The 15,571-nt window shown below is 42.4% G+C and overlaps 1 protein-coding gene across 1 annotated transcript in view; it reads right to left on the bottom strand.

The window, feature by feature from the left end:
• ACSF2 (acyl-CoA synthetase family member 2) overlaps positions 1–15,571 on the bottom strand; it is an 82,870-nt gene that overhangs the window by 46,527 nt on the left and 20,772 nt on the right. The window contains exons 3-6 of the mRNA XM_089677597.1: positions 11,877–12,005; positions 8,977–9,030; positions 7,143–7,261; positions 2,669–2,831 (exon numbers count right to left, since the gene is read on the bottom strand). Of these exons, the coding sequence (XP_089533723.1) occupies positions 2,669–2,831; positions 7,143–7,261; positions 8,977–9,030; positions 11,877–12,005 (465 nt within the window). The remainder of the gene's footprint in view (positions 1–2,668; positions 2,832–7,142; positions 7,262–8,976; positions 9,031–11,876; positions 12,006–15,571) is intronic.

Below are 15,571 nucleotides of genomic sequence, written 5' to 3' on the forward strand. Positions count from 1 at the left end.
TATAAAAAGGTTCCTGTGCTACTTTCATACGACAGACTGAAATGTAACCTCTCAAAAGTCGCATGAAAGTCACATCTTAATGTTATCAATGAGAAAGTTGTGCAACAGCCAAAGTCAAAAGTCGACAAAGACGCATCCAAGTTGCACCCATCCAAAATTGTATCAAAGTTGCAATGTAACGTCCCAACGGAAATCACACGACTTTGGAGTCTAAGGCCTAAGGCTCCATTCACACCTGAGTTTTGTATTTTGGGGCATTTTTTGAGGATTTTTGTTGCATGTTTTTAAAGTGTTTTTGAACTTTGTTATTTTATGAACCAACAGAGAAAAATATCATTTCTTTCATCATTTGTTACAACGTTTTTAGCTTTTTTCATCTACTTCCTCCTCTTCTTCCTGGTGTTTATTATTTATTTTGTTAAGGTTAGGGGTTAATTTATTATTCATTTATTTATACAAATATATTTATCATCACTATTTATTTATGTCATTATTAATATTTAATTTATTTATGTATTTATTTTATATATTGATTGTGTGTGCAAGCGTGAGTATGAATGCTCCTGTAGTCTTCTGGGACCTGTCACATGTCCCAAAAGACTACGGGGAGGGAGGACACCTTCCGCTTCCGGTTGTCTAGGAGATCGGACCAGAAGTGGGAGCGGGTACCTGTCAAATTTGGGTACCCGCGCCCCCCAAAGGTGCCAATCCTTAATGGGGAGCAGGGGAGCAGTGGAACTTCCCCTTTTGGGTGGAGCTCCGCTTTAAGTAAAAAGCAGCACACATTAACACCTTTTAGGCACACACTTAACCCCTTGATTACCCGAGATGTTAACCTCTTCTCAGCCAGTGTCATTAGTACAGTGACAGTGTACAGCATCAGCACTGATCACTGCATTAATGGCACTGGAGATGTCAGTGTCAGTTAGTCAGTTCCACCCAAGTGTCAATTAGTGTCAGATTGCCCGCCACACAGTCCAACCATAAGTCGCTGATCATCACCATTATTAGTATGAAAAAGAAAAAAAAAATTCCATTATATATACTGTATACCATTTTTGTAGCCACTAAAACTTTCACGCAAACTTAATATATGCTTATTGGGATTTTTTTTTTTTTTACTAGAGACATGTAGCAGAATACATTTTGGCCTAAATTTATGACGACATTTGTTTTTTTTAGATTTTTTATGTTTTATAGCAGAAAGTAAAAAATATTGTTTTTTTCCCCCAAAATTTTCCATCTGATAAAAAATAAAAAAAAAAAGCAGTGGTGATCAAATGCCAGCAAAAGAAAAAAAAACTATTTGTGTGAAAAAAATGATATGAATATATATTAATTTGAGTACAGCGTTGCATGAGCGCGCAATTGACAGTTAAAGTAGCTCAATGCCGATCACCACTTGGTTACTTATTATATAAATGAAAAAAGACTAAAAATAAAAAAAAAACAATATTTTTTACATTTTGCTATAAAACATATCCAATAACATTTTAAAAAATCTAATTTTTTCATAAGTTTAGAAAAAAATGTATTCTGCTACATGTTTTTTGTAAAAAAAAAATCCCAGTAAGTGTAAATAAAGACTGATGGCTGCTCTGCCTCCTTTTCCCCAGCCACTGGTCTTGGCACATCCCTGCTGTAGTTCTTTTTCCAGGAAGCAGTGATGTAATTCAGCTCTTTTCCAGAGGTGGGCAGACCGAGACTCTCAGACACATTCAACATGTACAGGCCTAGTGTACCCGCCCACATTTACTACAATTCCCTGTGGTTGATGGGACCTGTAGTTTCCTTTTACTGCAGAGAAAGAGAGGAGAGGATATGATGTAATCCCGGCTGTTACACCTCCTCTTTGGCAGAACAGATGCTGTCATCTTTTGAATTACAGAGATGAGGTCATGAAAATTCAATTAGATTTTTCTCCTAAATGGTATGGATTTTCAAAATTGTATTAACTGTTTACTGTTTTGGGTAGGGGGGTGTACTAATGGGTGAATTTTTTTTTTTGCCTGTCCCAGAGTTCTTCTTTAAATGTTAGATTCAATTAAAGCATAAAAAATTACTAAGAAAAAAAACCTTTCAACAAACTCCAATATAGTGTTCTTAAGGTACATTTAAAACCAAAACATTTTCCCACTCTGGACAGAGCAGAAATGATAAAACCCCTGTTGGGTTCTTTTGCCATCTGTGTCCTATTTGAGAAATTTCCCTTTACTTCCTGCCCTCTGGATGCAACAGAAAGGACAATTGGCCACCTCCTCCTGCTGCTGTCAATCACAGCAAATGAGGTAATGGGGAAGTGGAGCCATGTCAAGGGACACACAGAGCGCTGCTCAGGAGCAAGCACGTACAAGTGACCCCATAGCAAGTGGCTTGCTATGGGGGCACTCAGTGGGTGGGAGGGGCCAGGAGTGGTAGCAGTAGACCCGAGAAAAGAAGGATTGGGACTACTCTGTGCAAAACCATTACACAGAGCAGGTAAGTATAACCTGTTTGCTATTTTTAAAAAATAAAAACTGAGCCTTTAATATCACCTTTAACAACCCTCTCTTCCAAAAAAAAGAAAATGCAAAAAACATGCTACAAAAACGCACCGAAAATGCATGATTACGCAGCAGCACTACTGTAAACCTAGGCTTAAACAGTCACAGGTTGTATGAGAACTTACAGAGGTGAACTGGATATTGATGGGGTCTTCAGATGACACGGTCTTCTGTATATCATGTAGCTGCTTCACATGTTGAGTGGTCCCGGCATTCATCACTTCGTCATAGTGGAAAGCACCCGGGTACTTCTTGTCCAAGACTATCGCAATGCGGAAATCTGGAAGTCTGTCAGACACACAAAAAAAACAATAAACAACTGAAAGAGACGTAAATTCACTGAAAGATTAAGAAGGAAGCCAGAAGGCGCTTCTAAATGCAGTATTTCCAAATGTTTATCAAAAGGCGCAGGGCTGCTGTCACTATGTTCTGGATCTCACTGTGCCAACCAGCAGCTGCAGGGGGAGCTTAGGTAGCAGTGTAAAGAGGCAGCTCTTCCTATAACGCACGCCGTCCACGTGGAATCTATGGGTCGGAAGTGACGTCAATAGTGGTGACGTGTTTCGGAGCATGCGCAGATTGCTTCTTCATCAAGTTAAAAAGAGGGAGAGGGCAGAGACGAGGCGGTGTCTATCCCTGAAGAAGTCACGTGATACATGACGCAACGCGTCGGACAGAAGCATGGTGATGTCATTTCTGGTGCGGCGATGGCCGCCACCATCTTTCATACTCCCTGTCTAATTTGCTGGAAGAGGGTTTTTACCCTTTTGATATATTACACCCCCAAGCTAGAGATTGGTTGAAGCATCACCACGCTTCCATCGGACGCGTTGCGTCATGTATCACGTGACTTCTTCAGGGATAGCTTGTAATTTATAGTTCTCGGTATCCTATTCACATTAGCCATTCATTAAGCAGGGATCTTGTCACTGTTTTTCTGTCCCACAATCTGTCCTTGGCTTTACTATGGTTGACATGTATGGGCATGACCCCTCCCCCTTGGCACCAGCTCGCCCCTGCCCCCTCCCCCTATTTAACTTGGCTCTGTTCACTGTGACTCACGGTCTTGATGAAGTAATGATCTGCGCATGCTGCGAAACTTGTCACCGCCCACTAATGACATCACTTCCAGCCCTTTCCTTTCGACTCGGGCGGCGCACGTTCCATGGCGGTCCAGGAAGAGTGGCGGGCATCTTGACACTGCTACCTGAGCCCCCCCTGCAGCTGCTGGTCGGCACAGCGAGATCCAGAACCTAGTGACAGGAGCCCTGCACCGACGCTATTTACATGCTTGAGCCTTACATACTTCTTGTAAGAGGTTTTAACCGTTCCGTTTATTAAACATTTGAAAATACTGCATTTAGAAGCGCCATCTTGCTTCCTTCTTGCTCACATTTAAGGCCAGTTCACATCACAAAAACGCACGCCGGATACATTCCGGATATGTTTTTGCTTACAGTTCACGCCACATGCAGTTCCGGCGCAGTTTGGATGCAGTTTGCTATGTTCCAGTACAGTTCTGTGCAGAAAAAATGCAGCATGTTCTACTTTTTTTTCTGCACCGGAAACTGAATGGAACTGACAGCACTAGTGTGAACCAGGGCCATTGGAATACATGGAAAACACTGTGCATGCATTTTTGATGGAGAAAAAAGCGCACTGAACTGCATCTAGTGTGAACTAGCCCTAAGGCCGGCCATACACTATACAATTTTCTGTCCAATTTCCTTTAGATTTAACTTCAACTATGTAGTGCAAGGGCCTGGCTAATTGGATACAATTGAAAGTGTTGTTTAGGTGTGACCTCATATTATATTGCTTTTGGTGAATCTAAAGCAAAATTCTCAAGAAAATTGTATAGTGTATGGCCAGCCTTAAGAGTCGGCTTCAATTCTTGGAAGTGCTGATCTAGTGCCTTCTTCCAGCTGACATGTTCCACACCTGAAGGTCTCTGAGGCAGATGTGCCCTACAACCTCCTTTTCATTGAAAGATTCACTGACCGCAGGGGTCCAATTTCTCGGAGCCTGAGGTATGGCAACCAAGAACCACATTTATGAAACTGTCCACGCCAGGGGCAGACTGACAACTCATGGGGCCCCTGGGCAATAGGGGATCATGGGGCCCCTGTGTCCTTGCCCAAACTCAAAAAAGCCTATGAAAAAGGTACCAGGGGCATCTCATGGGGCCCCCTATTGACCCCGGGCCCTCGGGCAGTGCCCGAGTTTCCAAATGGTCAGTCCGCCCCTGGTCAGCGCCAGAAACTGTCTGAGTGGTTTGATAGCAACAATTACTGTAGATGAAAGGCAGAACTTTGAATAAAATCAAAAATTTCAAACATAATGCAGACTGTCACTAGTATTAACCCCTTCCCTACAGGGCACTTTCACCCCCTTCCTGCCCAGGCCAATTTTCAGATTTCAGTGCTGTCGCACTTTGAATGACAATTGCGCAGTCATGCAACACTGCACCCAAACAAAATTTTTATAATAACAGATAGAACTTTCTTTTGATGGTATTTAATCACCACTGGGGTTTTTATTTTTTGCTAAACAAACGAAAAAAGACCACATTTAAAAAAAAAAAGTTTTCTTAGTTTCTGTTCTCAAGTTTTGTAAATAAGTGATTTTTTTTTTCCTTCATTGATGAGGCTGCACCAGGGGCGGACTGACAACTCATGGGGCCCCCGGGCAATAGGGGATCATGGGGCCCCTGTGTCCTTGCCCAAACTCAAAAAAGCCTATGAAAAAGGTACTGGGGGCATCTCATGGGGCCCCCTACTGACCCCCGGGCCCTCGGGCAGTGTCCTACTTTCCAAATGGTCAGTCCGCCCCTGGGCTGCACTGATGGGCACTGATGCGGCTGCACCAATATGCAGCACTGATGGGCACTGATAGGCTGCACTGATGGGCACTGATGAGGCTGCACCAATATGCAGCACTGATGGGCATTGATAGGCTGTACTGATGGGCACTGATAGCGGACACTGTTAGCAAGCACTGATGGTCACTAATAGCAAGCATTAAAGGGCACTAATAGCAAGCATTGATGGCCAATATTAGTTGGCACTGATGGGACTACACTGTGCTACAAGTGGCTTGCTATGGGGGCACTCAGTGGGTGGGAGGGACCAGGAGTGGTGGCGGGGGACCCAAGAAAAGAAGGATTGGGGCTGCTCTGTGCAAAACTATTACACAGAACAGGTAATTGGCTGCACCAATATGCAACACTGATAAGCATTGATAGTGAATATCATACACAACCACCTAAAACACTATTAAAACCTAAAAGCAATTTGTATTGCAAAGCGCAAAGAAGTATGCAGTATAAATATGGACAGTGGTGAGATATAATAATGGATGCTAATGTTCCTGATTAGGAGCAAACTTTGGGCAATGCTGGCAGTACCCTAAGTGGGTAATAAGCAATATAGTAGAGATAGGAACATCCATGTGAATGGGGCCCAACACGGCAGTTTTTCTTTTTCTGAGCCCCCTCATAACATACTGTAGTTGTATAACCTGTTAATCCGGCTAATATATCCATTATTTTTCTACATCCCATAATAGGAACTATTACATGTCTACTGTTTGTTCTGCACTGAACTCGCACAGCAGCGTTGTCACTATGTGGACAGGGTGATCTTCAGTTGGAGACAAATAAATGAATTCCCACCTCCAGCTAACACTTTTCAGGCAAGTACAGCAACAGGTTTTCTTTCAGAAAAAAAGGTTTTAGCCATATGAATCAATGCTGACCAGCATCATAACCCCTGACAGTGATATATAATTTATCCCAACCCTCTAACCGAAACTTTTCCTGGACAGCTTGGCCTGTATGTTAACATATATAAATATCAGTGAAAAAAAAAAGAAATTAATTGCATACTATCATTACATTATACCCATAGAGCTACCAAAATACAGCAGCATAAGGATGCATTCACACCTTTGAATATACCTGCACCCCGATAGGATGCGGAAACCCCAGCGGCAGCCTTATTAAAAACAGTGGGAGGCTGCCAAAGCTAATTGCGGCCACTCACATGTAATCACTCATACAGAGATCATATGCGATTGACCAGCCCTGGACGCAGGCAATCTCGCATGGGACCGCTGAATGAGTGATTAAATGTGAGCGGCCACAATTGGCTGCAGGAGCCAACAGCCACCCATTGCATTCAATAGGGGCTGCCTCCCACAGGTCATCGTGGGAACCCCCCACTGGGGTTCTTGCATCTAATCGGAGTGCGGGTCCATTCGCAGGTATGAATACACCCTAAGCTATACTGGTCTTTTAAATTTCCCCGTAGCAGAGAGATCTGATTATCTGTGTAACCTGAGGCCATACAATAGATTTTTTTTTTCGGTCAACCCGAAACAAAATCTAGCAGATTCCTCCATACATGCCGAATAGTGTGGATGGACAAATTTCCTGCCATTGTATTTTGACAGCCAGTGCAGCTGATTGAAGGATGAGGGGGGTGTGGGTTGGTGGGGAGCACCCACAGCTTGAATCTTGGCCAGTTCATCAGGAACCAGACAAAATTCGATTCGTGTATAATCACAATGGTCACATGACCTCAAACTGAGCACACTTACGCCTTGCTCTTGATGCCCCCTGCTGGTGAGGTGTCAATCTCCGGACAAATACTCCTCAAAAGTTCATAATATCTTTGCGTTTTAAACTGGGCAGGGAATATTAGGGCAGAGCAACCAACCTGTGAAAAGAAAAAGCAGAAACATGGCTGAAAATTATCTGGACTTACATAGCTATCTAGATTGGCCTTTCCTCAACTAGTCTTTGGAGAGCCGTACCTGGACCCACTGGACTAGAAGTGCAAGACTAGCCTGGAAGTGACCTTTGGGCATTGGCATACCCTTGTGGCTCTTTCCAGACACCAAATACTGGCAAAATCTGGCTGCAGAGTGTTTTTCTAGGTCCAGATCCATGTACATTGCCCTAAGCCCTTGCCCTGTTTCTGAAACCAGGAGCTACCTCATTATTTCCACCATTGGGCATCTATCAAAGTTCCTTCCACTGGCAGTTTTACTGTGGAAAGGGTTAACACTGAAGACTGAACGATCAGGAGTGCGTTGTGCGTTTTGTTTCTCACCATTCAGTTTAGAGCAGTGGTCCCCAAATGTTATGAACAAAATGCCAGCTTACTACCCATCAGATTATAGGAGGGCTGGACTGTGGCCAGCTGGAGCAGAAAATACCCCAGGGTCAGTAGGAGTAGACAATGCCTCAGGCTTGATTGTCAGTGAGAGTAAAAAATGTATTAGTAGGAACAAGAATAGTGCCCCATCATTGGTGTCAGTGGGAGGATCATTTCCCCATCACTGGTGTCAGTGGGAGGATCAGCGCCCCACTGTTGATGTCAGTAAGTGTAACTGGTGTCATTGGGAGAAATAGTGCCCCATCATTGGTGTCAGTGGAAGGAAAAAAGCCCCATCACTGGTCTCTGTGGGAGGAATAGTACCTTGTATCAGTGTGAGGAACAGTGATCAAAGGGCCACTAACAGGCAAGCAAAGGGCCGCATTCGGCCCACCAGCCACAGTTTGGAGACCACTGGTTTAGAAGAAGCATAGTTCCACAGCTGCTTCTGCTTTGCAAAAGAGAGAAATGGAGCTCTAATCATCTGGTCCTTTTCTGCATTGCCTTTGGTCACCTCCAGCCTTCTGACCCTCATCAGCCACCATCGGCCTGGATTTGTGAGCACCTGTGGAATGGCCTCATATATTGAGTCTAGTTGCAACCCTGCCATGCAGTCGCACCATGGCTAAACGGCAGCTCTATGTGTCTTATGGACATATAGAGCAGGGCATGGATGTGAGCACGCGGCTTGCTATTGGGGCACTGGCCAAGGTAGAGGAGCCAGAGGTGCCGGTGGGGAACCCAAAAAGCAGAGGACTGGGGCTGATCTGTGCACAAAACCACTGCACAGGGCAGGTCATTTTGACATGTTGGTTATTTAAAAATAACCAAAAAAACTGAACTTTTAGTACCACTCTAAGAACATAATAGCATTATAAATGGACTTACTTAAAACAAAGCCCCCCACTGGTGCGCTGTCAGGGCTTCCAACTTCACCTTGTCTTCTTTCTGGGTTCGTGAGCTCGGCCGCTTAAGTGGCCGAGCCATGATGACGTCACTCCCACATATGCATGCGGCAGTCACAGCCTCGCACAGATCCCTCAATGGACAGCATGCAGTCCATTGAGAACACAGTGTGCATGCACTGGTGACGTTACCGGCTGCTATACAAGTATATATCCCCTCAACAGGGCATGTTTAGGAGATATTTACTGTACCTACAGGTAAGCCTTATTATAGGTATATATAAACAAACAGGATTTTATTATCACTTTATGACCATGAATGATCAAACAAATATACAAAGATATAATAGGGGCCTTAATCTATTGTACCTTCTTAAGGACATACTCCAATTCCTTTGCTTGATACGCTGGATTCACCGACACCTGCAGAAAACAGATTTGTGTTAGAGGTCAATGTGAATGTGTAATGGCAATGTACACTGAACAATTTCATTTGTATTAAAAGTCAAAAAATGTATCTAAACCCAAAACTGAAAACGTAATATAACAACCTAAGTTGTGTTGTTCTTTATATACTCTTCTATTTTGAGAATGCTTATAATTGTGCCCCATTTTATTGCTTTATACCACTCTTCCTCCTGAAGAATGATCGAAAATCTGACAAGTGATGTTTATGAAATATAAAAGTGCTGGAGAACTCTTATAAAGTGCTCTTCCACTGGTATTTTACACCGTAGAGAAAAGGTAAATGTATTCCAAACTATATAGCATCTTGCTCTAGGGGTGTTGCAAAGAAGGCAATATGTTTCATATTCCATATATAGTGGACTTACCCAAAGATACATCACTTGTGGATAAAGGTCTATATCAGGGGTCTCAAAACTTTCAAAACAAAGGGCCAGTTTACTGCCCTTCAAAGTTTAGAAAGGCCAGACTGCAGTCAGTGGGAGTAGAAAATGCCCTGGCATCAGTGGGAGTAAAACAATTACATCATTGGTGTCAACGGGAGGAATAGTGCCACATCATTGGTGTCAGTGGGAGGAATAGTGCCCCATCATTGGTGTCAATGGGAGGAATAAAGCCACATCATTGGTGCCAGTGGGAGGAATAGTGCCCCATCATTGGTGTCAATGGGAGAATTAGTTCCCCATTTTTGGTGTAAGTGAAAGGAATAGTACCTTGTATCAGTGGAAGGAATAGTGCCTCAAGGGCCAGATAACAAGCAAAGGGCCACATCCGGCCAGCAGCTTACACTCTGTTCTATACAATGATTAAATCACAAATTAACTTTCACAAAGACTCTTGGGAGGCCCTTTTCCACAACCCGATTAACAATATCCCCCAGCAAGGTCGCATCCTTATCCCCCATATTTTTATAGTCACTAAATTAACTATTGCTCCTGCATGGAAGACTCCTTCCCTCAGCTTTGAAGAGGTAAAATTCAAGATTCAGGGCACATTTGTCAATGAACTGAGGATCACGATTTTGGAGGACACTCATGGTAAATTTCTTTTGGTATGGCAACCTTGGCTTGACTACTCCCCTCCTTCTCCTCACACCTCACATTTACTGCTGCTTTGAACATCAAAGGGGGGCTTCCTTCCTCTTAACTGCCTCTCAGAACTCCTTTAAGTGGCCTCTGTGGCTTCTCCTCTCTCCCCTTTCTCTTTTCTTCTCGATCTTTCTACTTTTCTATTTTTTTTGCTAATTTCTACAGAAGAGCCCTGGGTCCATCCTAAATTTATTGAATAAAACTCTGAGTTTCAAAGTCAGAATTCTGAGATTAAAAGTCACAATTATAAATTTCAAAGTCAGGATTCTGAGAGTAAAAGTCAGCATTCTGAGAGTAAAAATCATAATCCTGAGTTGAAAAGTCAGAATTTCGAGATAAAAACTCAAAATTTTGAGATTAAAAGTCAAAATTCTGAGTTTTAAAGTCATACATTCTAAATTTCTAAATCAGAATCCTGATAAAGTCAAAATGTTACATTTCAAAGTCAGGAATCTTGAGAATAAAAGTCATAATTCTAAATTTTAAAGTCATAATTCTGAGATGAAAAATCAGAATTCTGAGATTAAAGGTCAAAATTCTGAGATTAAAGGTCAAAATTCTGAGATTAAAAATCAGAATTCTGAGATGAAAAGTCAACATTTTGAGATTAAAAATCAGAATTGTGAGATTAAAAATCAGAATTCTAAATTTCAAAATCAGAATTCTGACATTAAGGGGTTTATTTACTAAAGCTGGAGAGTCCAAAATCAGACTCCCTTCTGCATAGAAACCAATCAGCTTCCAGGTTTCATTGCCAAAGCTTCATTGAACAAGCTGAGGTTAGAAGCTGATTGGTTTCTATGCAGAAGGAAGTCTGATTTTGGACTCTCCAGCTTTAGTAAATAAACCCCTAAAAGTCAGAATTTTACATTTCAAAAACAGGATCTTGAGATTAAAAGTCATAATTAAAAGTCATAGCACTGTTGGGCTTTGCTCAGACGGAGCGATTGCCTCTGTTCCCCATGTGAGGTCTGTGCTTACCCACACAGGAATGCACAGATGTTCTGTGCATCCCCATGCAGATAGACTCATTCATGTCTATTAGGACACAGCTGTGCCCCAATATGACATCCAGGTGAGTGCGGGTACAACTCGGAAAACTCATCTTGGGTGCCTTCGGGGGGCCATGCACCAGCCATTTGCATTTATGTCATATTGAGAGCAGCTTCTGTGTCCATGCAGCCACTGTATCCCAATAGACATGAACTAGACTGCCTGCATTGGTATGCACACAGCATCTGGTAATCCCTTGGAAAACACCACCCTGCTTGGGGCACAGAGGTAATCGCCCCGTTTGAACAAGGACTTTTGTGGTCCTTGATTAGTTTAACCATTCGACTTTTGAAACGTCCAAGACTTGAAGTGGTTCACATGGCTCTAAAGCCTGAAGGGTTTTTTTTCTCAACAGAGCTCATGCTTCTCACTGATTAGACAGCTCTGGCTCTGACTCCGAAGGGGGAGATGTTAGACCTCTGCAGAGAGACCACTGCTTCCTTCCAAAGAGAAAGGGTCCTTCTCTGCAGCATGGTGGTCAGTGACAGGCCTATCTCTTCAGGTTGTGGCTAGTATTTTACTGAAAACAAACTGTAAGACTTTGCATGTCTTTTGTTTTAATACACCCGGAATGTATATAACTTTAAAACTGACAATTCAGTTGGGCTTTAAAAAAAAAAAAATGTCCGTTGTTCAGAATACACCATGAACAGCGGAACTCACCAGGATGATACCAGCTTGAGCCGTAGCAAACTGTGTAACGATCCACTCATAGCTATTTGGCCCCCACATTCCGAGGCGGTCTCCTTTTTTCAAGCCAAGTGCCAGCAGTCCTGCGGCAAGAGTCTCAACCTGTGCAATAAATAATAAAAAAACATTATATTCTATAGCAGTGTTTAACCATTTCAATACCGGGCAATTTTACACCTTCCTGCCCAGGCCATTTTTCAGGTTTCAGCGTTCTCACACTTTGAATGACAATTGCGCGGTCATACAACATTGTACCCAAACTAAAATTTTATCATTTTCTTCACACAACTAGAGCTTTCTTTTGGTGGTATTTAATCACTGCCGGGGTTTTTATTTTTTGCTAAATTACAAAAAAAGACCAAAAATTTTTTAAAAAAAAAGCTTTTCTTTGTTTCTGTTATAAAAGTTTGGAAATAAATAATTGTTCTTCATAAATTTAGGCCGAGATGTATTCTGCTACATGACTTTGGTGAAAATAACCCAAATTAGGATGTATTTTTTAGTTTGTAGGAAAGTTATAGAGTTCACAAACTATGGGATAGATCTGAAAATTGATCAATCCTGAAGTACTGACAGCCAATCCAATTTCTTGAGGTCCAAGAATGTCAGAACAGTACAGATATCCCCCAAATGACACCTTATTGCAGAGTAGACAGTCCGACGTACTTCATAAGAGGCATGGCGTGTTTTTTGAAGTTGTATTTTTTTTGTCATAATTTTACGGAAAATGAAAAAATTAAAAAAATTATTTTCACTATTTTTTTTTTACATACTGTCACCAGTGCAGTACAGCGTCATCATATAACTGGCATGGCGGTGCTCAGGGACACTGACTGGTGACAGTATGAAAAAAAAAAAATTATATATTTTTTTAAAACATTTTTTTATTACATTTTTTTCTTTTTTTTAAGATTTTTTTTCATATTTCACTATGACCAAAGTAGTACAATGTTACCATAGTAACATTGTACTACTTTGGGGAAGTGATCAGTATTTTTTTTTTTTTTTTACACAATTTGCAAGCATTTACCTGAATGACATCGATTCATTCAGGTTTTTTTTTTTTTTTTTTTTTTTTTTGTGCTTAGCTTGGATTTGGCCACAGCTAATCACATGACATGTGCATGTGATTAGCTGTGACCATTCACAACTAGACAGTAGTATACAATGGATGGCATGAATGAAGCCATCCATTGTATACAACTGTCATGTGACCTACTGTGATTGGGCAACAGGGCCGATACTCAGATCTGTCATCGGCCGTGTCCGAGGTACACGGCCAGTGACAGATCGCGCCGCTGCGCCGCTCTGCAGGAGCCATATGGCGCCATATGGCGTCCACCCGGAACGCTGATGGCATTTGCCGCCCGCCATTCGGCCATAGGGCGTGCGGCAAATGGTTAACAACTAATAATGTACTGGCCCCCTTTATAAAATCCAATGTCCACTGATCTGCATACTTGTTCCTGGTCACTGACACAGAAATGACTGAAAACACTGGATCCACATAATAGCCAGGCAACTAACATTTTCAAAAGGAGCCAGAAATTATATAGTCTACACAATATGTAAGGACAGATGTATTTACAAAAAATTCACAGAGCTATTCTTCCTGTGGAATGGCATGCACATTACCTCTGTCTAAAGGGGACAAAACAAATGTTATTAGATTATTTTCTCTACAGGCTGAATTTTATTCTTCACAATCAAGTGTGATTTAGGAAAATACTGCTTTATGACCACTAGATGGCGCTTACAATCAAGTACAGGCATACTTCGGTTTACGAAATTAATTCATTCTGCGGGACTTTTAGTATAGCAAATCATTGATGTCACATGGGGTGGGGGTCACATTCGTAATATCCCCGGGGGGCCCCACCCCATACATATTTGAGAACTGTCAAACCACCGGAGCAGGCAGACAGCCGGGGGCCCTTGTCGGATGCAGAGCCCTTTTTTTTTTCATTCTTTTTTCGGGTCGGCGGCGGACATCGTGACTGACGTTGGATCTGCTGCGGGGGACATTCTTTTATTTTTTTCTTTTAATAAAGGACTTGTCAAAGCACGTGTCCGGTTTTTTTTTCACACTACACTTTTAGTTTTTTGTGAATGAGCAACGGTACCATGTACCCCATACTCATTCACATGGGGGGGGCAGGATCTGGGGGCCCCCTTGTTAAAGGGGGCTGCTAGATTCCGATAAGCCCGCAGACCCCCACAACCACCGGCCAAGGTTGTGAGGAAGAGGCCCTTTTCCCCAACATGGGAACAAGATGCTTTGGGGGGAGCCCCCCCCCCGCCCCGAAGCACCCCCCCATGTTGAGGGCATGTGGCCTGGTATGGTTCAGGAGGGGGGGGAGCTCACGTGTCCCCCCCCCCTTTCCTGACCTGCCGGGCTGCATGCTTAAATAAGGGCCTGGTATGGATTTTGGGGGGGACCCCACGCCATTTTTTTTTTTAAATCTTGGTGTGGGAGTTCCCCTCAAAATCCATACCAGACCCGAAGGGCTTGGTATGGATGGGAGGGGGGACCCCACGCCGTATTTTTTATTTATTATGGTGCCGGTTTTTAAACGTAATTACCGCTTTTTGTTTTTTTTCACTATAGCTCAGAAATTCAGCTGTCACTTTCCCCCCAGCTAAAAGAAAGAAAGTTTCCTTTTAGTTTATTTGCCTGAGTTAAAAGAAACATTGTTTTCTTTTAGTTTCTTAACTCTGGGGAAAGTGACAGCTAATTCTGTGAGCTATAGTGAAGAAAAAAAAAAGCCGGCAATTGCATTTAAAAATCGGCACCGACATACACTTCGTATTGCGAAAAAAATTTGTAAAGCAAGGCATTATTTTCAATGGATTTTTGTAAACCTATGTTAATTGAGGCGTTTGTAAACGAGGTACACCTGTACTTATTAGTGTTAGTACCATCTAGTGGCCAAGATGCAGATTCACTGAAATCTGAATGAAGTAGAAAATTCGACTTGAAGAAAAAACAAACAAAACAATCTAATAATATTCATATTTTCCTCCGTTTACACAGAACAGATGTACATGTGATTTCAGAGGATGAATAGATTTGTGATTTTTTAATTCACTCCTATGAGTAATCTGTATACTATCTGTAAATCATTTTCTGTGTTTTTTTTTTCTTTTTAATGTTTGTGCTGAAGATTGCGCTGGACTAACTAGATCAGTCACCGGTCCTAGGTGGGTGGTTGCGTGGGGGGAGGGAAGAGATGTCCCCAGTGGTGGATATTGGTGGTAAACCCTCTTAGGGTTTGGGCTGCTGCCTTTCTGGCATGGCCTTGAGGTTGTTTCCACTCGTATATTTTATTTATTTCAAGTACTTATATAGCGCCGTCAATTTATGCAGCGCTTTACATATATATTGTATATTCACATCAGTCCCTAACCCTCAAGGGGTGTACAATCTAAGGTCCCTAACTTACATTCATACATACACATACTAGGGCCAATTTAGACAGGATCCAATTAACCTACCAGCATGTCTTTGGAGTGTGGGAGGAAAACGGAGTACCCGGAGAAAACCCAAGCAGGCACAGGGAGAACATGCAAACTCCAGGCAGGTGGTGCCGTGGTTGGGATGCAAACCAACGACCCTAATATTGTCAGGCAGAAGTGCTAAACATTTAGCCACTGTGCTGCCCATATAC

This window comes from Staurois parvus, unplaced genomic scaffold, assembly GCF_062004578.1.
Source record: "Staurois parvus isolate SC_StPar_1 unplaced genomic scaffold, SC_StPar_1.0 ptg000189l, whole genome shotgun sequence".
In the NCBI taxonomy this organism is placed as follows: Eukaryota; Metazoa; Chordata; class Amphibia; order Anura; family Ranidae; genus Staurois; species Staurois parvus.